This window comes from Triticum urartu, chromosome 1A (genome assembly GCF_056163025.1).
Source record: "Triticum urartu cultivar PI428250 chromosome 1A, HENAU_Tu73, whole genome shotgun sequence".
Lineage (NCBI taxonomy): Eukaryota > Viridiplantae > Streptophyta > Magnoliopsida > Poales > Poaceae > Triticum > Triticum urartu.
In genome coordinates this window covers 507,347,638-507,369,097 of record NC_141873.1, presented here as the reverse complement: position 1 = coordinate 507,369,097, position 21,460 = coordinate 507,347,638, and the positions used below count along the sequence as shown (strand labels likewise).

Here is a 21,460-nt window from a genome sequence, read left to right as displayed (position 1 = left end):
GCCAACGACCAACCATGTTTTGACATTATGTGACAGGTGCAAATTAGAAGCTACCAGTAGAAATGATTTGGTTTTTAGTGGGAAAACTCTTCTCCTTCAGGTTTTTCTTTCTGTATACACTCACTTTGTATGTGATCTACGCTGCATCAAATAAAATACCAACCGATTTTCAAGACGGCGCGTATATAGTTGGAGGGGGTGCCAGGGAGGTTTTTACCCAACGTAGATGACAACATAATCTCCGGATCGGCCCACCACCTCCTTCGACATAGACACAGTGTCAGTACTATATAACTCTACTGTTGCAGATACGTTAATGTCTTTTACTATATGTTTGTTAGACTGTTGGTGTTTGGCTGCATGCATTTTAGTTATGTAAAGGTAGGGTGTCGTTCATCATGCTTTATATCCGCTTTATACTACATTTGACTTAATAAAAACACCCTCCTCGCAAAAAAAGACTTAATAAAAACACCCTTTATTAAAAAAGGATGATTGACCATGTAGCCCGAGCAAATTTGTAATCAAAGTAAATGTGCTTCATATATAGTTCCGTCTATTTGACATAAAAACATTGTCTACTTCAATACAAATTACATATGCTTCACAAGCTTGTTTTTTGTTGTTATTGAAATCACCCTTCCGCGAAGATACCAATTACTTTCGAAGGGATATTTAAATTTCATGTTCGTTAATTGGTACTACCTCCACCCTGGTTTATTGGCCCCTTTTGTAATTTGTGCCAAATTTTGAAAAAAAATTTAACTAATAAAATGTTAATGCATGTCACAAAAAATATATCATTGGGTTTGTATTTGAACATAGTTTTCAATGATATTTTTTTTTGGTGGCATGCATAAATATTTTATGAGTTAAATTTATAGTCAAAATTTGGCACAGAATACAATAGGGACCAATAAACCAGGACGGAGGTAGTAATTGGCATATCATAATGAACAATAGGGAGGATAGAGATCATCTGTTCTTCAAGTGCAACTTCAGTACTAGAGTTTGGAACTACATGCAGATCTCTTGAACTGATAACTCTGATAAGTGTGAGATTGCTTGCAAGGCCAGGAAATAATTTGACAAACCTTTTTTTTGCCGAGGTTGTCTTCACAGCTTGGTGGAATATATGCATAATCTGGAATGGAAAAATATTATTGAATGAAAAGCCCCGTTTTGCTAGGTGGAGAGTGGGATTCACTTGGGATATTTATTTGCTTACACATAGGATCAAGGCTACATATAAGGATGCTCTATTGAGATGGATTTCCTATTTGCCCCCTTTGGTTGTATTTTCTATTTTGGGTTCTCATATTCCCTCTTTAAGTAAGATTTTGTTTTCTCTTTCGGCCGAGGCCTTGTGATCACCTTTGTATATCTTTATATCTATGTTTCAATAAAGATGAAGTTGTGGTGCTTTGCCCTGCAGGTACGTCTAGTACAGCAAGATTTGCCCGCCTCCAGTGAGTGAGGGGCGATGACGCCGGCGCGTCTTTGGCTCGCTACAATGCTTGTAGTCGTCGCTAAGTGGTCTACGGATCTGGATGTAATTTTTACTTCTGATGTTCTTTATACTACCTTGTGAGTTGATGAATAGATCGGAAACTTTTCCCGCAGAAAAAAGGAAAAGTGATATATATGGTTGGTCTAGGGAGCACCATGGAAAGTGCCTTTTATACTGCAGTAATGCTCCAAGCTGCTCATTGGCTTCTACTATATGACTCTTCTTTGACTTTTACCACACTGTATTATCTTCACATGTACGAACAAAGAGTACATGTAGATAAAAATTATAGGATATGTATGAAAAATGAATTTCTATCTGGGATCCATTGTTCTTCGTGCTTGTGCACTTGCTTTTCACTGATACACAGCGGAACATAAAGATGCACTTCCTAACAAGAAGAGACTAATGCACACCACCGCCCAAAATATTGGTAACGCTGTTAGCCGCTATGCAACCGGTCCGTAAAGTAACTAAATTAAAATAGTCTAACTATAACTCTTCTTTTTACTAGTACATATGAAACATTATGATGCCCTAAGATAAAACAAAAAACACAACAAAACATTATTTATGTAACAACCAAAAATAAAACAATACAACTTAGACAATACTAGTAAGCGCACCAGATGACAACGCACGACACGTCGGATGTGGCAATTTCAAAGTGTTCGTCGTGTGTACAAGAAATTCACATGGTTGTAACGAAACAATAAATTAATAAAAAAAGAGTTGAAAGAGAAAGGAGCTATGACAATCTTACAGCAATTTACAGGGGAAAAACATGATCACAAATCAAAACAGCCTTGTACTTCTTCGGTGGCTTAATGGTTAACCACGTTGCACTTCTTCCTGATCTCGCCCTGGCTTCCGGTGAGCGGGTTGGCGTTGCCCATCTTGATCATGGAGGCGGCGAAGTCGGCGAAGAACTCGTCCTTGAATGCTCCGGTGGCATGGCGCTGGACGTAGGCGCGGGTGAAGGGGTCGGTGAGGAGGGCGCCGTCGGAGTGGAAGAGGCCCCTCCGCTTGCTCACCAGCTTGAAGTAATCGGTGTCGAAGGTCTTGAAGCTGCCGGGGTCCATCTCCACGAGTGTGGTGTTGTCGTTGAGGCTGGCACACTTGCTCTTTAGCCGCATCATGTACTGCGGCTCCAGCGTGGGGTCGATGTCGCTGGGGTTCTCCATGCCGGTGAAGTTGTAGAGCCGGTCGGAGAAGGAGAAGCAGTGCGACGTCCCGATGGTGTGCCCGGCGGACAAGACGACAAGGTCCTTTGCATCGAGGTTCACGGCGGCGAAGAGCTGGGTGAGCACGGTGAAGTTGGAGGTCGGGGGTGGCAGAGCGTCGGTCTCGTTGGAAATGGACACGCTGCCGTCTCGCCGGCCCAGAGGAACTGTCCAGAATGGACCCTTGCTCTGGAGAAACCATGATCGAGCAGCATTAGAATTTGGCTTCCACACGTACCGTGTCATTTGAAAAATGGCATAGTAGGAGTACTCTACTCACCAGCCATACTGCGTCCCTGGCAATGAGGGCGAGGATGTCGGCGCAGGAGACGGTGTCGGGGCAGGCCTTCTCCACCGCGGCCTTCACCCTCTCGACAAAGCCGAAGCCTCGCAGCGTCTGGTTCGGCTGCGCGTCCTTCTCCGCCGTCTTGTTGGCCGAGTCCAGCAGAACCGAGCCGTCGCACCCCTGCATTAATTAATGGCGGTCACTGGTCAGGCCACCGCACACAATAGGGTACGGGCAGGGCAGACAACATGCATGCAAATGTAGCTTACTCTGACGAAGCAGTCGTGGAAGTGCATCCGGAGGAGCGGCCCGGCGAGGCTAGGCGCTAGTGACAGAGCCCTCACCATCTCCTTCCTCACGACGTCCTCCACGCTGGGGCAGGACTCGCTGTAGAACTTGTCGTGCAGCTGCGCCCGCCCGCACGTCGCCGCCACCGCCGCGAGCAGCAGCGCCACCATCGTCGCAGCCCTGGACGCCATCTTCTCGGCCAAGAAGCTTGTTTCTTTCTTGGCTATGCAAGAAACGAGGATGGCTAGTTGATCCGGAGAAGCTTGAGCTGCTGCTGCTGATGATGAACTGGCGCCGGGGAAATATATAGCGCCGGAGTGTCCCCACGCCTGCATGTGGTGGGCTGTCCTCCGGAGCAGCAGGTAAAATTCCCATGGTTTAATGAGTTGTTCCTTGTTTGCACTCTGCGGAATCTTTGCCGTGGCAGGTACACCGGCGGCCACCGTACGTATAATGGAGGCGGACGGACAGCCAGACGGAAGCACATCATTAGATGAATTCACTAATTTTCTCTAGACAGCAATCTACTCACTAACTTACTAATTAGTTATGAGTTATCACGGAGAAAACTGCGGTGCCAAGTTGTAATCAACAAAGGCTACTGGCAATGAGTGAATGCCACCTACTGGTAGTTTGCAAGCGTGCGAATTTCATGATGCATATATTTGTACCGGTGCCACATGCTATCCTGAATATATATATATATATATATATATATATATATATATATATATATATATATATATATATATATATATAGTAACGCTAAACTAAGCGTGAGTGTAGAATAGCTTATTCTACATGCCAGTAACGGTACATACAAAATATAGTAACATACTATGTAAAATATAGTAATTTTCGTAAAAATATAGTAATTACAAACTTGGGTGATAAAAAAATATTTTCCAGGCAATATACGTACTTACACAAACACTAATTAGAGGTACCTCACAAAATTACCTTTGGTTGTCATCTACGAATTTGTCTGCGTTGCACACATGTCTTAGTTGGGTCTGGCTATGAGAAAACAGGCAAACGAAATCTGCATCTGCACCTCATTTGGTCGCCCACATCTAGACTTCCTGCATTAGGGGAACGGTTTTGGCATGCTGTTTGGTGTGCTGTATTGTCTCCACTCATGCAACTACACAGTGTTTGATTGTATATATACACAGGATATGATTAAGAGCTAATACCTACGCATGACATAACACACAGAGTTACAATAGAGTTCCTTGGCAGTGTGCCCGTGATGGTGGCATTAGTGTAAGCAGAGGGCGAGGAGGCATAGAGAAAAGACGCCGGCGGCAGTGCCAGGCACAATATGGCGTCCATCCGACAAGGTTGACAACTACACATAACACTGGCGACGACATGACGACAAGGAAGAAAAATATGAAGGAGAAATGCAATTTGCATGCCATGGCCGCGTTAGAGCAACTCTAGCGAACCCCATAAAAGTCACAAACCCGCAAAATTATGGCGAGTATACGGATTCGGCCCAATTTTCTGGCCAGAACAGAGCCCGTATACTCGACGGCCCGTAAATATTTTTACCGCGGCCTGCAACCCTCCCCCCCTCCGCCAAGCAGTATATCTATGGGTTTGCGGTGCATATGCGGGTCGAAACCCTATCCCCCGCTGCCGCGTCTCGCCGCAATTCCCCACTCCCCTCCTTACATTTCTCGCCAACGGTGAGCCCCTTCCACCTCCAAAAGACATGTGGGGCTGCATGCGGAGCTCCGGCCATGGCTCTGGGAGTAGCTCCGGCAGGGGCGGCAGCCTCGAGCGCGAGCGGCATGTCTGCTTGGATGGCGCGAGGAAGCGCGGGGCGAGGAACTAGACGAACAAGTCTCGAGCCGCTGCCGAGCTTCCTCGTCCGTGAGACGGAGGAATACGACCGTCGGCGCGGGCGTACGCCCTCCTCGGCCGCGGGCTCGTCCTCCGCCGCGAGATCTTCCCACGCCGCGATCTCTTCCTCTTCCGGCGCGAGGCTTCTCCCCGTGAAGAGGGAGTGGTCGGAGGAGCCGGTGGAGATCGAGGTCATCGCCGTCAAGCAGGAACCGGAGGTGATCGAGTGACGAGGGGTCGTCGAGCCCAAAGATTTCGTGGCCGATTTCGACGCGGTGGCGTCCGCCATTGTCGAGCGGAGCTTGCGCGAGGAGGCGGAGCGCCGGCGCCACGACGACGATGTCCAAGACCTCATCCTCCAGCAGGCGGTCGCGGCCAACCTTGCCGTGAAGGAGAAGGACGACGAGTGACGGCGCATCCGCGAGAACTAGAGGTCGAAGTTCATCGATCTCGTCAGCTCTGACGAGGACTGAGCTCCTCCACCGCGTCGTCCTCAGCGTGAGCTCATCCATTTTGGTATATCGATCTCGGCCTCGCCGCCATGAATCCCCCCTCCCTCTAGTAGTAGTAATAGAATGTAGTATGTATGATAATGTAGCATGTGATGATGAACTATGAATGATAATGTAGTATGTGATGAAATAGTGTGGTTGCAATTTCTCCCGCGAAAGTATTATTCAAATTATGCAGTTTCATATACGGGTTCTATTCTGCCACACACGATTTTGACCCGCAAAACAGTTCTTTATCGAACTGTAAACGCCTTATGCGGGTCACGGTTTTACGAGGTCTGCTAGAGTTGCTCTTAGTGCAAGAGGACACAGAGGAGGAGGCCAAAAAGAACAAAGCTAACGACGGCATCAGTGTAGTAGGACGGGAGCGTGGAGTTAGAGAGGAACAACGCCGGCGATGGCTTCAGTGTAGCAGAACATGGGATAGAAGACATAGAGGATCAACGACCGCTCGAGTGTAGTAGGACGCGGGAGAGGAGGTTGAGAGGAAACGATGCCGGAGGTGGCGCTAGCGCAACATCACGCAGTAGAGGAGGCCGAGAGGAACGACACTAACAGTGGCGTCAATGCAGCAGGACACATGACTGGAGACCGAGATTAAGGTCTGTCATTAACACACATCACACATATGCATATGTATGTTTTAACGAGGAAGAATTTACATCTAGTCTACGATCATCGAAACAGAAAATGTGCAATACAAAAGTCATGCGAAACTGCAAGATGAAGCAACTGGTCAAAGGAAGTTTCAAACGGTCAACCGTGCGCGACAAATTTAACAAAATATGTCCAAAATAGCTTCAAACATGAACACGAAATTGAGCATTTACGGTTGAAGAAACTACAAACCGGTGACCTGAATGAAACCATAACATTGATGGTGCATCTTTTTCATGTAGAGGTTATCTCGAATCGAAGCATCGTTGTGTAGATTAGAAGAGATGACAAAGAAAGAAGATTAGAGACGAGCTTAATGGAGGTAGAAGAACATAGCAGGTATAAAGCTCGCATCCCTCAAGTCTCCTCAGGTGCAACAAGGTCCACCATGTGCGTTCGATGTGCCTCATCTCAGTCTGGCTTGCTGAAAACTGTCGATTTGACCATTCCTAGCGGGCCTGACTGAGAGGTGCTTTAAAGTTTGTGCGTTACGGGCCAAACAATGAATGTAGATAAACAAACATGCCATTTTCTTCCCACACAGACCTGATTGACCTATATACAGGGTACCAAACACGCCCTAGGTGATGCCTCTAGGATTGGAGTTCTAAGTTTCATATCAATGCCATGTAGCCAACGACCAACCATGTTTTGACATTATGTGACAGGTGCAAATTAGAAGCTACCAGTAGAAATGATTTGGTTTTTAGTGGGAAAACTCTTCTCCTTCAGGTTTTTCTTTCTGTATACACTCACTTTGTATGTGATCTACGCTGCATCAAATAAAATACCAACCGATTTTCAAGACGGCGCGTATATAGTTGGAGGGGGTGCCAGGGAGGTTTTTACCCAACGTAGATGACAACATAATCTCCGGATCGGCCCACCACCTCCTTCGACATAGACACAGTGTCAGTACTATATAACTCTACTGTTGCAGATACGTTAATGTCTTTTACTATATGTTTGTTAGACTGTTGGTGTTTGGCTGCATGCATTTTAGTTATGTAAAGGTAGGGTGTCGTTCATCATGCTTTATATCCGCTTTATACTACATTTGACTTAATAAAAACACCCTCCTCGCAAAAAAAGACTTAATAAAAACACCCTTTATTAAAAAAGGATGATTGACCATGTAGCCCGAGCAAATTTGTAATCAAAGTAAATGTGCTTCATATATAGTTCCGTCTATTTGACATAAAAACATTGTCTACTTCAATACAAATTACATATGCTTCACAAGCTTGTTTTTTGTTGTTATTGAAATCACCCTTCCGCGAAGATACCAATTACTTTCGAAGGGATATTTAAATTTCATGTTCGTTAATTGGTACTACCTCCACCCTGGTTTATTGGCCCCTTTTGTAATTTGTGCCAAATTTTGAAAAAAAATTTAACTAATAAAATGTTAATGCATGTCACAAAAAATATATCATTGGGTTTGTATTTGAACATAGTTTTCAATGATATTTTTTTTTGGTGGCATGCATAAATATTTTATGAGTTAAATTTATAGTCAAAATTTGGCACAGAATACAATAGGGACCAATAAACCAGGACGGAGGTAGTAATTGGCATATCATAATGAACAATAGGGAGGATAGAGATCATCTGTTCTTCAAGTGCAACTTCAGTACTAGAGTTTGGAACTACATGCAGATCTCTTGAACTGATAACTCTGATAAGTGTGAGATTGCTTGCAAGGCCAGGAAATAATTTGACAAACCTTTTTTTTGCCGAGGTTGTCTTCACAGCTTGGTGGAATATATGCATAATCTGGAATGGAAAAATATTATTGAATGAAAAGCCCCGTTTTGCTAGGTGGAGAGTGGGATTCACTTGGGATATTTATTTGCTTACACATAGGATCAAGGCTACATATAAGGATGCTCTATTGAGATGGATTTCCTATTTGCCCCCTTTGGTTGTATTTTCTATTTTGGGTTCTCATATTCCCTCTTTAAGTAAGATTTTGTTTTCTCTTTCGGCCGAGGCCTTGTGATCACCTTTGTATATCTTTATATCTATGTTTCAATAAAGATGAAGTTGTGGTGCTTTGCCCTGCAGGTACGTCTAGTACAGCAAGATTTGCCCGCCTCCAGTGAGTGAGGGGCGATGACGCCGGCGCGTCTTTGGCTCGCTACAATGCTTGTAGTCGTCGCTAAGTGGTCTACGGATCTGGATGTAATTTTTACTTCTGATGTTCTTTATACTACCTTGTGAGTTGATGAATAGATCGGAAACTTTTCCCGCAGAAAAAAGGAAAAGTGATATATATGGTTGGTCTAGGGAGCACCATGGAAAGTGCCTTTTATACTGCAGTAATGCTCCAAGCTGCTCATTGGCTTCTACTATATGACTCTTCTTTGACTTTTACCACACTGTATTATCTTCACATGTACGAACAAAGAGTACATGTAGATAAAAATTATAGGATATGTATGAAAAATGAATTTCTATCTGGGATCCATTGTTCTTCGTGCTTGTGCACTTGCTTTTCACTGATACACAGCGGAACATAAAGATGCACTTCCTAACAAGAAGAGACTAATGCACACCACCGCCCAAAATATTGGTAACGCTGTTAGCCGCTATGCAACCGGTCCGTAAAGTAACTAAATTAAAATAGTCTAACTATAACTCTTCTTTTTACTAGTACATATGAAACATTATGATGCCCTAAGATAAAACAAAAAACACAACAAAACATTATTTATGTAACAACCAAAAATAAAACAATACAACTTAGACAATACTAGTAAGCGCACCAGATGACAACGCACGACACGTCGGATGTGGCAATTTCAAAGTGTTCGTCGTGTGTACAAGAAATTCACATGGTTGTAACGAAACAATAAATTAATAAAAAAAGAGTTGAAAGAGAAAGGAGCTATGACAATCTTACAGCAATTTACAGGGGAAAAACATGATCACAAATCAAAACAGCCTTGTACTTCTTCGGTGGCTTAATGGTTAACCACGTTGCACTTCTTCCTGATCTCGCCCTGGCTTCCGGTGAGCGGGTTGGCGTTGCCCATCTTGATCATGGAGGCGGCGAAGTCGGCGAAGAACTCGTCCTTGAATGCTCCGGTGGCATGGCGCTGGACGTAGGCGCGGGTGAAGGGGTCGGTGAGGAGGGCGCCGTCGGAGTGGAAGAGGCCCCTCCGCTTGCTCACCAGCTTGAAGTAATCGGTGTCGAAGGTCTTGAAGCTGCCGGGGTCCATCTCCACGAGTGTGGTGTTGTCGTTGAGGCTGGCACACTTGCTCTTTAGCCGCATCATGTACTGCGGCTCCAGCGTGGGGTCGATGTCGCTGGGGTTCTCCATGCCGGTGAAGTTGTAGAGCCGGTCGGAGAAGGAGAAGCAGTGCGACGTCCCGATGGTGTGCCCGGCGGACAAGACGACAAGGTCCTTTGCATCGAGGTTCACGGCGGCGAAGAGCTGGGTGAGCACGGTGAAGTTGGAGGTCGGGGGTGGCAGAGCGTCGGTCTCGTTGGAAATGGACACGCTGCCGTCTCGCCGGCCCAGAGGAACTGTCCAGAATGGACCCTTGCTCTGGAGAAACCATGATCGAGCAGCATTAGAATTTGGCTTCCACACGTACCGTGTCATTTGAAAAATGGCATAGTAGGAGTACTCTACTCACCAGCCATACTGCGTCCCTGGCAATGAGGGCGAGGATGTCGGCGCAGGAGACGGTGTCGGGGCAGGCCTTCTCCACCGCGGCCTTCACCCTCTCGACAAAGCCGAAGCCTCGCAGCGTCTGGTTCGGCTGCGCGTCCTTCTCCGCCGTCTTGTTGGCCGAGTCCAGCAGAACCGAGCCGTCGCACCCCTGCATTAATTAATGGCGGTCACTGGTCAGGCCACCGCACACAATAGGGTACGGGCAGGGCAGACAACATGCATGCAAATGTAGCTTACTCTGACGAAGCAGTCGTGGAAGTGCATCCGGAGGAGCGGCCCGGCGAGGCTAGGCGCTAGTGACAGAGCCCTCACCATCTCCTTCCTCACGACGTCCTCCACGCTGGGGCAGGACTCGCTGTAGAACTTGTCGTGCAGCTGCGCCCGCCCGCACGTCGCCGCCACCGCCGCGAGCAGCAGCGCCACCATCGTCGCAGCCCTGGACGCCATCTTCTCGGCCAAGAAGCTTGTTTCTTTCTTGGCTATGCAAGAAACGAGGATGGCTAGTTGATCCGGAGAAGCTTGAGCTGCTGCTGCTGATGATGAACTGGCGCCGGGGAAATATATAGCGCCGGAGTGTCCCCACGCCTGCATGTGGTGGGCTGTCCTCCGGAGCAGCAGGTAAAATTCCCATGGTTTAATGAGTTGTTCCTTGTTTGCACTCTGCGGAATCTTTGCCGTGGCAGGTACACCGGCGGCCACCGTACGTATAATGGAGGCGGACGGACAGCCAGACGGAAGCACATCATTAGATGAATTCACTAATTTTCTCTAGACAGCAATCTACTCACTAACTTACTAATTAGTTATGAGTTATCACGGAGAAAACTGCGGTGCCAAGTTGTAATCAACAAAGGCTACTGGCAATGAGTGAATGCCACCTACTGGTAGTTTGCAAGCGTGCGAATTTCATGATGCATATATTTGTACCGGTGCCACATGCTATCCTGAATATATATATATATATATATATATATATATATATATATATATATATATATATATAGTAACGCTAAACTAAGCGTGAGTGTAGAATAGCTTATTCTACATGCCAGTAACGGTACATACAAAATATAGTAACATACTATGTAAAATATAGTAATTTTCGTAAAAATATAGTAATTACAAACTTGGGTGATAAAAAAATATTTTCCAGGCAATATACGTACTTACACAAACACTAATTAGAGGTACCTCACAAAATTACCTTTGGTTGTCATCTACGAATTTGTCTGCGTTGCACACATGTCTTAGTTGGGTCTGGCTATGAGAAAACAGGCAAACGAAATCTGCATCTGCACCTCATTTGGTCGCCCACATCTAGACTTCCTGCATTAGGGGAACGGTTTTGGCATGCTGTTTGGTGTGCTGTATTGTCTCCACTCATGCAACTACACAGTGTTTGATTGTATATATACACAGGATATGATTAAGAGCTAATACCTACGCATGACATAACACACAGAGTTACAATAGAGTTCCTTGGCAGTGTGCCCGTGATGGTGGCATTAGTGTAAGCAGAGGGCGAGGAGGCATAGAGAAAAGACGCCGGCGGCAGTGCCAGGCACAATATGGCGTCCATCCGACAAGGTTGACAACTACACATAACACTGGCGACGACATGACGACAAGGAAGAAAAATATGAAGGAGAAATGCAATTTGCATGCCATGGCCGCGTTAGAGCAACTCTAGCGAACCCCATAAAAGTCACAAACCCGCAAAATTATGGCGAGTATACGGATTCGGCCCAATTTTCTGGCCAGAACAGAGCCCGTATACTCGACGGCCCGTAAATATTTTTACCGCGGCCTGCAACCCTCCCCCCCTCCGCCAAGCAGTATATCTATGGGTTTGCGGTGCATATGCGGGTCGAAACCCTATCCCCCGCTGCCACGTCTCGCCGCAATTCCCCACTCCCCTCCTTACATTTCTCGCCAACGGTGAGCCCCTTCCACCTCCAAAAGACATGTGGGGCTGCATGCGGAGCTCCGGCCATGGCTCTGGGAGTAGCTCCGGCAGGGGCGGCAGCCTCGAGCGCGAGCGGCATGTCTGCTTGGATGGCGCGAGGAAGCGCGGGGCGAGGAACTAGACGAACAAGTCTCGAGCCGCTGCCGAGCTTCCTCGTCCGTGAGACGGAGGAATACGACCGTCGGCGCGGGCGTACGCCCTCCTCGGCCGCGGGCTCGTCCTCCGCCGCGAGATCTTCCCACGCCGCGATCTCTTCCTCTTCCGGCGCGAGGCTTCTCCCCGTGAAGAGGGAGTGGTCGGAGGAGCCGGTGGAGATCGAGGTCATCGCCGTCAAGCAGGAACCGGAGGTGATCGAGTGACGAGGGGTCGTCGAGCCCAAAGATTTCGTGGCCGATTTCGACGCGGTGGCGTCCGCCATTGTCGAGCGGAGCTTGCGCGAGGAGGCGGAGCGCCGAGGCCACGACGACGATGTCCAAGACCTCATCCTCCAGCAGGCGGTCGCGGCCAACCTTGTCGTGAAGGAGAAGGACGACGAGTGACGGCGCATCCGCGAGAACTAGAGGTCGAAGTTCATCGATCTCGTCAGCTCTGACGAGGACTGAGCTGACGCACGATCTAGTATGTGATGATGAACTATGAATGATAATGTAGTATGTGATGAAATAGTGTGGTTGCAATTTCTCCCGCGAAAGTATTATTCAAATTATGCAGTTTCATATACGGGTTCTATTCTGCCACGCACGATTTTGACCCGCAAAACAGTTCTTCATCGAACTATAAACGCCTTATGCGGGTCACGGTTTTACGGTGTCTGCTAGAGTTGCTCTTAGTGCAAGAGGACACAGAGGAGGAGGCCAAAAAGAACAAAGCTAACGACGGCATCAGTGTAGTAGGACGGGAGCGTGGAGTTAGAGAGGAACAACGCCGGCGATGGCTTCAGTGTAGCAGAACATGGGATAGAAGGCATAGAGGATCAACGACCGCTCGAGTGTAGTAGGACGCGGGAGAGGAGGTTGAGAGGAAACGATGCCGGAGGTGGCGTTAGCGCAACATCACGCAGCAGAGGAGGCCGAGAGGAACGACACTAACAGTGGCGTCAATGCAGCAGGACACATGACTGGAGACCGAGATTAAGGTCTGTCATTAACACACATCACACATATGAATATGTATGTTTTAACGAGGAAGAATTTACATCTAGTCTACGATCGTCGAAACAGAAAATGTGCAATACAAAAGTCATGCGAAATTGCAAGATGAAGCAACTGGTCAAAGGAAATTTCAAACGATCAACCATGCGCGACAAATTTAACAAAATGTGTCCAAAATAGCTTCAAACATGAACACGAAATTGAGCATTTACAGTTGAAGAAACTACGAACCGGTGACCTGAATGAAACCATAACATTGATGGTGCATCTTTTTCATGTAGAGGTTATCTCGAATCGAAGCATCGTTGTGTAGATTAGAAGGGACGACAAAGAAAGAAGATTAGAGACGAGCTTAATGAAGGTAGAAGAACATAGCAGGTATAAAGCTCACATCCCTCAAGTCTCCTCAGGTGCAACAAGGTCCACCATGTGCGTTCGATGTGCCTCACCTCAATCTGGCTTGCTGAAAACTGTCGATTTGATCATTCCTAGCGGGCCTGGCTGGGTGGTGCTTTAAAGTCTGTGCTTTACGGGCCAAACAATGAATGTATATAAACAAACATGCCATTTTCTTCCCACACGGACCTGATTGGCCTATATACAGGGTACCAAACACGCTCTAGCGATGCCTCTAGGATTGGAGTTCTAAGTTTCGTATCAATGCCAGGTAGCCAACGACCAACCATGTTTTGACATTATGTGACAGGTGCAAATTAGAAGCTACCAGTAGAAATGATTTGGTTTTTAGTGGGAAAACTCTTCTCCTTTGCAGATTTTTTTTCTGTATACACTCATTTTGTATGTGATCTATGCTGCATCAAATAAAATACCAACCGATTTTCAAGACGGCGTGTATATAGTTGGAGGGGGTGCCAGGGAGGTTTTTACCCAACGTAGATGGCAACATAATCTCTGGATCGGCCCACCACCTCCTTCGACATAGACATACTGTTGCAGATACATTAATGTCTTTTACTATATGTTTGTTAGACTGTTGGTGTTTGGCTGCATGCATTTTAATTATGTAAAGGTCGGGTGTCGTTCATCATGCTTTATATCCGCTTTATACTACATTTGACATAATAAAAACACCCACCTCGCAAAAAAAGACTTAATAAAAACACTCTTTATTAAAAAAAGGATGATTGGCCATGTAGCCCGAGCAAATTTGTAATCAAAGTAAATGTGCTTCATATATAGTTCCGTCTATTTGACATAAAAAACATTGTCTACTTCAATACAAATTACATATGCTTCACAAGCTTGTTTTTTGTTGTTATTGAAATCACCCTTCCGCGAAGATACCAATTACTTTCGAAGGGATATTTAATTTTCATGTTCGTTAATTCGTACTACCTCCGCCCTGGTTTATTGGTCCCTTTTGTAATTTGTGCCAAATTTTGAAAAAAAATTTAACTAATAAAATGTTAATGCATGTCAACAAAAAATATATCGTTTGGTTCGTATTTGAACATAGTTTTCAATGATATATTTTTCGGTGGCATGCATAAATATTTTATGAGTTAAATTTATAGTCAAAATTTGGCACAGAATACAATGGAGACCAATAAACCAGGACAGAGGTAGTAATTGGCATATCACAATGAACACTAGGGAGGATAGAAATCATCTGTTCTTCAAGTGCAACTTCAGTACTAGAGTTTGGAACTACATGCAGATCTCTTGAACTGATAACTCTGATAAGTGTGAGATTGCTTGCAAGGCCAGGAAATAATTTGACAAACCTTTTTTTTTGCTGAGGTTGTCTTCACAGCTTGGTGGAATATATGCATAATCTGGAATGGAAAAATATTATTGAATGAAAAGCCCCGTTTTGCTAGGTGGAGAGTGGGATTCACTTGGGATATTTATTTGATTACATATAGGATCAAGGCTACATATAAGGATGCTCTATTGAGATGGATTTCCTATTTGCCCCCTTTGGTTGTATTTTCTATTTTTGGTTCTCATGTTCCCTCTGTAAGTAAGATTTTGTTTTCTCTTTCGGCCGAGGCCTTGTAATCACCTTTGTATATCTTTATATCTATGTTTCAATAAAGATGAAGCTGTGGTGCTTTGCCCTGTAGGTACAAGTTTCCAAAACATTGCACTGTGCGTCAAATTAATCCAAAAACATTCTTTTTTACCAAGGTTCCATTGAAACTCGTCTTTGACTCTTGTAACAACTGCACAACCTCAAACCAAGTTAGAAGTGTTTTCCATGTCTCATCTTGGCCCAAGCAAGGTCGTCCTAAACGTCCCGTTGTGGGTGAGGCACTGAAGAATTGCTCAAAGGTATCTTGTTTGTTATAGACAATACCAAATAGGATATCGGTCACTGAGAGGAACATTTGTCTAGCCACTAATCCTTCAAAATTCTAATTTGTGAGATGTCTTTAATGCTGAAGCTTCCAAAGTGGTAGAAAAAAACTCTCCATTTTCATTGGGCTCGCCCTAAAATGAGAGTCTTCCATTTAACCCAAGAGATGGTTTCACAAGAGGTCTTACCATACACCTTCCTCGCGAAGACAAAGCTTAAGCAGTAATTTAAGGAGAAATGCAATGTTCTTGGCCTCAACATCCCATTTTTTTTCAACCCGCACCTTCTACTTTCTCCACTTCTCTGCAAAAAAAAAACTGGACTGAAAATAGTCCAATATTTGCATAATCCGTAGTGGAATTTAGTAGAAAAACAACATGTACAAGACCATGCTGATAAGCACAGAGTTAATACGGACCAACCATCCACAAAGGACAAAAACTTTCCTTTCCAACTAAGAATGTGTTTCTCCCTTCTCTCTACCATGATTACTGCATTCTCGAGCTTCAGATAATGAATTGGAATCCCCAAATAGTGAATGGGGAATTGGCCATGCTCGTAAAAAAATTGGTATATCGAACTTCAGCTTCCCGGCCAACCTCTAAACAAGCCAACTAGCTCTTGTGGAGGCTAATTTTAAGGCCCAAAAGTTGCTCAAATACAGAAACCACTAACTTGATGTTTTAAGCCTTTTGAAGGTCATGTTCCATGTATAGGATTGTGTCATTAGTGTATTATAGGATGGACAAGTGTACACTAGATGTGGCACTACCCCACGGATTTGACCAATTTCCTTGGCAAGCTCAATGAGAATCGTCAATATATCTGCAACAATATGAAATAACATAAGAGATAAACAATCCCAATGTCCCATACCATTTTCTGTATCAAAATAGTGGGGAGTGTCGTCGAGGAACTTAATGGTACACTAAAACGATCAATTAAGCACGCCATTTATTGGAGAAGCATTACATCATGAGTCCCTATTGAAGAAAAGACCACTTGACTTGTTGTATGTTGAGTGAAATTCACCACTAATCCATTAACTTAATATGATTGCACACTTTAGACCAACAACTCGGGAAGTGATCAGTTAAGGCCCTACACTCATTGATTTGATCAAATAATCTAAAACTCAATTTGATAGAGAAAAATCTGGCCACATGGCTGTCATGTGAGCATTCCTTTGACCGCTCGGGAACTAATTATTTTATACTAGTCGTCAACCCGTGCGTGCGCACGGGCTAGTAGTTTGGAAAATAGCTTAGTAGTTTTTTTTGTAAATATTGTTAGAAACAAAATAGGAACTAATTATGAATTATAAATTTACACTTGAAAAAATGACACTTTGTTCTTTAATCATATATTTTATATTTAAGTATATTTTATATGTCATATAAGAACACTATAGTTTGATTTCTTTGCTCTAAAAAATGTTAATTTATTCTTCAGCATGTGCAAATATCTCCCAAAAACAATTTTTTCTGAAGAATTGTTAGGGTTGGAAGAAGTTCATACATTTATTAAGTCTCCCAAGTGTATTAATTATATAAATTTACTGTCAGTAATGTTTTTGAAATGAAACTACATTTGTGCGAACAAAAAATATTCTTAAGTTTAGAACAAAAACAAACAAACAAAATTGTTCGATACTTTCCTATATATAGTGCATAATTATTGAAATATGTACAGAGAAGCATGATGTGTATAATCATGACATCCCTCCAAAAAAAATAACTAAACATGAGCCCATGAGTTTCTGTCATGTTTGTTTGTCGAGAAACACATGATTTCTTCCTACGTACACATTCTTAATTATCCAAGTCGAATTTGTTGGACGATTGTAAACTCTGAACATCACAAACATAATGAATTTATTTTCGTCCAAATACACCTCTAGTATCATCTCTTCTATTTTCCTAAAGGAAAACTCAATTCTTTGAATCCCCAGGTATCAGCCACTTATTTTTCTAATCTCATAAACCAAGTCGGGGTGCTATGAAATATTCAAATGGTTATACAGATCAGATGCATCGTGGTGGATAACTTGGGCCATGTGATGCACACTACCTTAGGAAATGTAAAAACAAAATGGACTATATTTGTTTACAAATTATTGAAAAACTTGAGCAAGAAAGAGAAATAGAGTGGCCAAGATTAATATATTATTTTTTGGAAAGACTTATATAGTTGTACCAGAAACCTAATAATAATTTGTGAAACAATTTTCGCTGTTTTCAACATGCAGCAATATTACTTGTTGTTTTCAATGAGAAGGAGAAACAGTTTTGCATAGTTAAATGTCACCTGGCTTTGTAACCCCAAAGGAATAAGAATCTACAAATTATGAGTAGAAGCATACATCCCTACTTAACAAAAGGACACACCAAGTTCATCAAACATGGATGAAAAAACTGAGTGTTGTTATTGGACATCAGAAGTCCATATCCTAAAAAATATGACCATGCCGAAGGTAAAATTAGTATCATCTAAGCTAGACTTTTGCCACTCGAAATGATAATACATTTTTCAACTACTAATTTTATTTGTCCAGGCTACAGCACAACTAATGTCTGCATTGCAGTAGTATTTGGGTAACAAAAAATCATATTATAATTTGAGACGCTGCAGAACGTTCTGAACTATCGGCATGCACGTATACTGGATCGTGTAGAAAGGAGAAATAACCGGCACTTTTGGCGATGCGGGCACACCGCCATACTGCAACACAACGCCTTTAAAGTTTTCCCCTGGGAACATCCAATTAATATTTACATATATGAACTTGTAAGCCTATTGATCATGTTGCACACACCTGTTGTGACCTTCACTCACCTGCCAGTACCCCGACCGGTCGACACCTCTTCCTGCAAGTAGCCACCAGTTCAATGATATAGAAGATAAAGAAACGAAATTTACATCAACTTCGATAGTCAAAAAAACTCTTTCGTAACACTTCACTTCACATTACGTTAGTGCTAGACTCATCTTCATGACTTGAGTAGTTGCCTAATTCACTACAAACAAAACAAACCAGCTGGCTGGCAATAACATGTGGCGGAAGTGCAGCAACATTAAATCTAAACAAACTGCATTAGTCGATTCAAACCATACCAGGGAGCTCAACTAAGATCATCAAGAGTCTGTGTGATCTCTGATTGAGGCATGATCTAGATGACACGGGGTGGTAATTATACTGAAAATCTGATTATCTATGTATGCATCTTTTTATTCCATCTATTCATCGCCATGTATCTAACTATGCATCCATCAATCCTTCCTATCCATCAATTCCATATACGTATCAGCAAGTAGCATCAAGGTAATGCATGGGACAATGAGAAAATATCGGACCTGAGATTAAAGGGGCTGGAGCATGACCACCATAGATTCCACTTCATACGCATCTGCAGATTAAACTGGCTGGAGCAGGACCAACTTCCCATAGAAGATGGTTCTTGGTACTTGGTATTCAATGTGTTGGCCGTAATGGAACTTCGAATTGTTATATATTTACCTTTGTTTACAAAGCGGTTTTATTTACAAAGATGATGGCGTACACTATATTATCCTTCCACCTGAATTGCTAGCATAGAAACAACAGAAGCCTGAAAAGGAATATATTGCAAGTTACAACAACAGTATTCGTAAATCAACATTGACATAAACCACTGAATTGAAGAAGAAATACAGAAAGCGGTAACTCACAAATCAGTCGAGTACAAAGAACTGATGCACATTTTTCAATCATATAAATGTGTAGAAAGGCCTAGGTAGGAATACGGGAAGGTGTGTATATGCATTATGTACTTCCTCTAAACACAACTATTTTCTATCATCCAGGTCACGCCCGATGGCAAACATTGCCGCAGTCCATACATGTCATGGGTTTGGCCTAATTGGGTTTGGAGGATGCTACAACATAGAGATGCATTCTTGCCACGGTCCCCATGGTATGGTGTTGAATTTGGGAAGCACATGAAGAGGAGGAAGTGGTGTTGAATCTACACATGTGGCCTCAAGTGTTCGTTTCCCAGAGCTTAATCCACTACTGTTTGCAGTGCTAATTCACCGTATTCCAAAAGCTTAGGACGCGTTTGGTTGCTACTCAGGTAACGTCTTCAGTTAAGGTACCGGGAAGCTCCGGTTCCCTTTTCTTCTTTAGGAATACGTGATGTGTTTGGTTTGGCCGCCCCACTCCCGCTTTTGTAATCAGCCGCGATTTGGGTGTTTTCGAGTTTGTGAACCTCCGGATCGGAAGACACTGCTACGGAATACGTTGTTGGCGTACCAAATGCTGGGTGCCATTTCAGAAAGCGCGGTAGTCGGAAACCGTGACAATTCTTCCGAAACAAACGCGTCGTTAATTGCTTAGGAAACCAATCCACATCCGATCTGGTCACCTCAATCCATTGGAAGCTGCCTCAGGTCAACTTTGTCCCCTTCCTACTGCCGTGCGGAATTTGCAAAGTACAACACATTGCTACAAAACATGAGAAAGCATAGCAGGGAAGACAGAAGAAGGTCCGACATTGTTAGGGCAATCATCGCCATGGTCCAGCTCGGCGTTTCTGCTAACTGGACTGACCCGTACAATCTTTTCACCACCAAAATAAAGATCGCAAGTACCTAATTATACTACAACACTCTCTCGAGCGCTCGCAGAAAAACAGATCACCATGTACCTGATTGTACTACTGCGGCATGTGGAGGCCCTGAGGAAGGAGGCCGACCGAGGAGGCCCGTGCGTGTGGACGATGGTAGCACCCCTGCAGGAGGGAAGAGATGAAGATCTCGTCCTGCTCGACAACGCTCAGATGATGCCGCTATGATGAAGGGAAGGCATATGCGTGAGAGATTGAGCCACAAAGAAAAACAGGAAGGAAAAAAACAAAAACATGAGAGATTGAACAGGAAGGAAAAAAACAAAAACATGAGAGATTAGCGGAGCCATTTAAGAGAGAGAGTTGACGGATCCTTTTTTTTGGCAGTTGATTATTCTGTACGTGCACGCGTGTTTTTTCTTTTGGAGTTTTGCTCTAGCTTTCAAAAGAGGCATGAGAGATTGAGTCAGAAAAAAATAGCAAAAACAGATGTACACCTTTTTAATTCGGTCGCACGAGATAAACGAAAAAAATAGAAAAAATAGCTTTCAAAAGAGGCATGAGAGATTGAGCCAAAAAGAAAAAAAAAGCAAGAACAGATCTACACCTTTATAAGATCTACACCTTTATAATTCGGTCCCACCAAATAAACAAAAGAAAATAAATAGTAAAAACAGATCTACACCGTTATAATTAGGTCCCACCAAATAAACGGCTCTTAATTTCTAATTAATGTAGGAATTTCTAGAAAGTGACAAATTATTATAGATAGATAGATAGATAGATAGGGATCTATTTGTAAATTGGTTAGTTTTTACTCACAAACCATGCTGAGGATGTATGGAGGACAAATATATTAAAAACCTTAAGTTGCATGGGATTGAAAGCCACATCCTTAGAGATGGCAAACATCTCGCTAACCGCATGAACATCAACTAGTTTGTGTACCAAAATGCAACCCACTCTATATATTAAAATTCAAAAAACTAAGCAGCAAAAATCATATGAGATTAGAATAAAAAAATATTGCTACGAACACTGTTCTACTATATTGCAAAACAATATAGACAATGGAGAATTTTGAAGAAAAGAACAGAAAAATCGCATATCTCAGGCTATCACATCATAGTATTTTAAGAGCCATGCATAATAGTATATGAAGAATCCCATAACCGCCTCCTGGGTCGCTCGCCTCCCGGGTCGCTCGCTAGGGCGACTCTAGAGGCCACCCTAATCCAGTAGCACAACTCATCTCTCGTGCTCCTCGTGCCGCCTTCGATGGCGGCGGTGGCGGCGCCCGGCCGTGGAAGGCAGAGGTCTTGCTGCGGGTTTCTCATGCCGGAGGAGGTGCGGTCGTTCGAGCACCCTGTTTCTTATGGTGGCACGCAGGTGGTGGGCCGCCGATCAAG

The 21,460-nt window shown here is 43.8% G+C and overlaps 2 protein-coding genes across 2 annotated transcripts; both read right to left on the bottom strand.

Moving 5' to 3' along the window:
* Positions 1-2,140: 2,140 nt before the first annotated feature.
* Positions 2,141-3,600, bottom strand: LOC147992025 (peroxidase 1-like). The gene is made up of 3 exons (XM_087527325.1): positions 3,289-3,600; positions 3,014-3,199; positions 2,141-2,922 (listed from the first exon to the last, which is right to left on the bottom strand). The coding sequence occupies exons 1-3, from the start codon at positions 3,496-3,498 to the stop codon at positions 2,335-2,337; spliced, it is 984 nt and encodes a 327-aa protein (XP_087383451.1). The 5' UTR covers positions 3,499-3,600; the 3' UTR covers positions 2,141-2,334.
* Positions 3,601-9,099: 5,499 nt separating this feature from the next.
* LOC147992024 (peroxidase 1-like) lies at positions 9,100-10,559 on the bottom strand. The gene is made up of 3 exons (XM_087527321.1): positions 10,248-10,559; positions 9,973-10,158; positions 9,100-9,881 (listed from the first exon to the last, which is right to left on the bottom strand). Exons 1-3 carry the CDS (start codon positions 10,455-10,457, stop codon positions 9,294-9,296), a joined length of 984 nt encoding a protein of 327 aa, XP_087383447.1. The 5' UTR covers positions 10,458-10,559; the 3' UTR covers positions 9,100-9,293.
* Between the last annotated feature and the right edge of the window lie 10,901 nt (positions 10,560-21,460).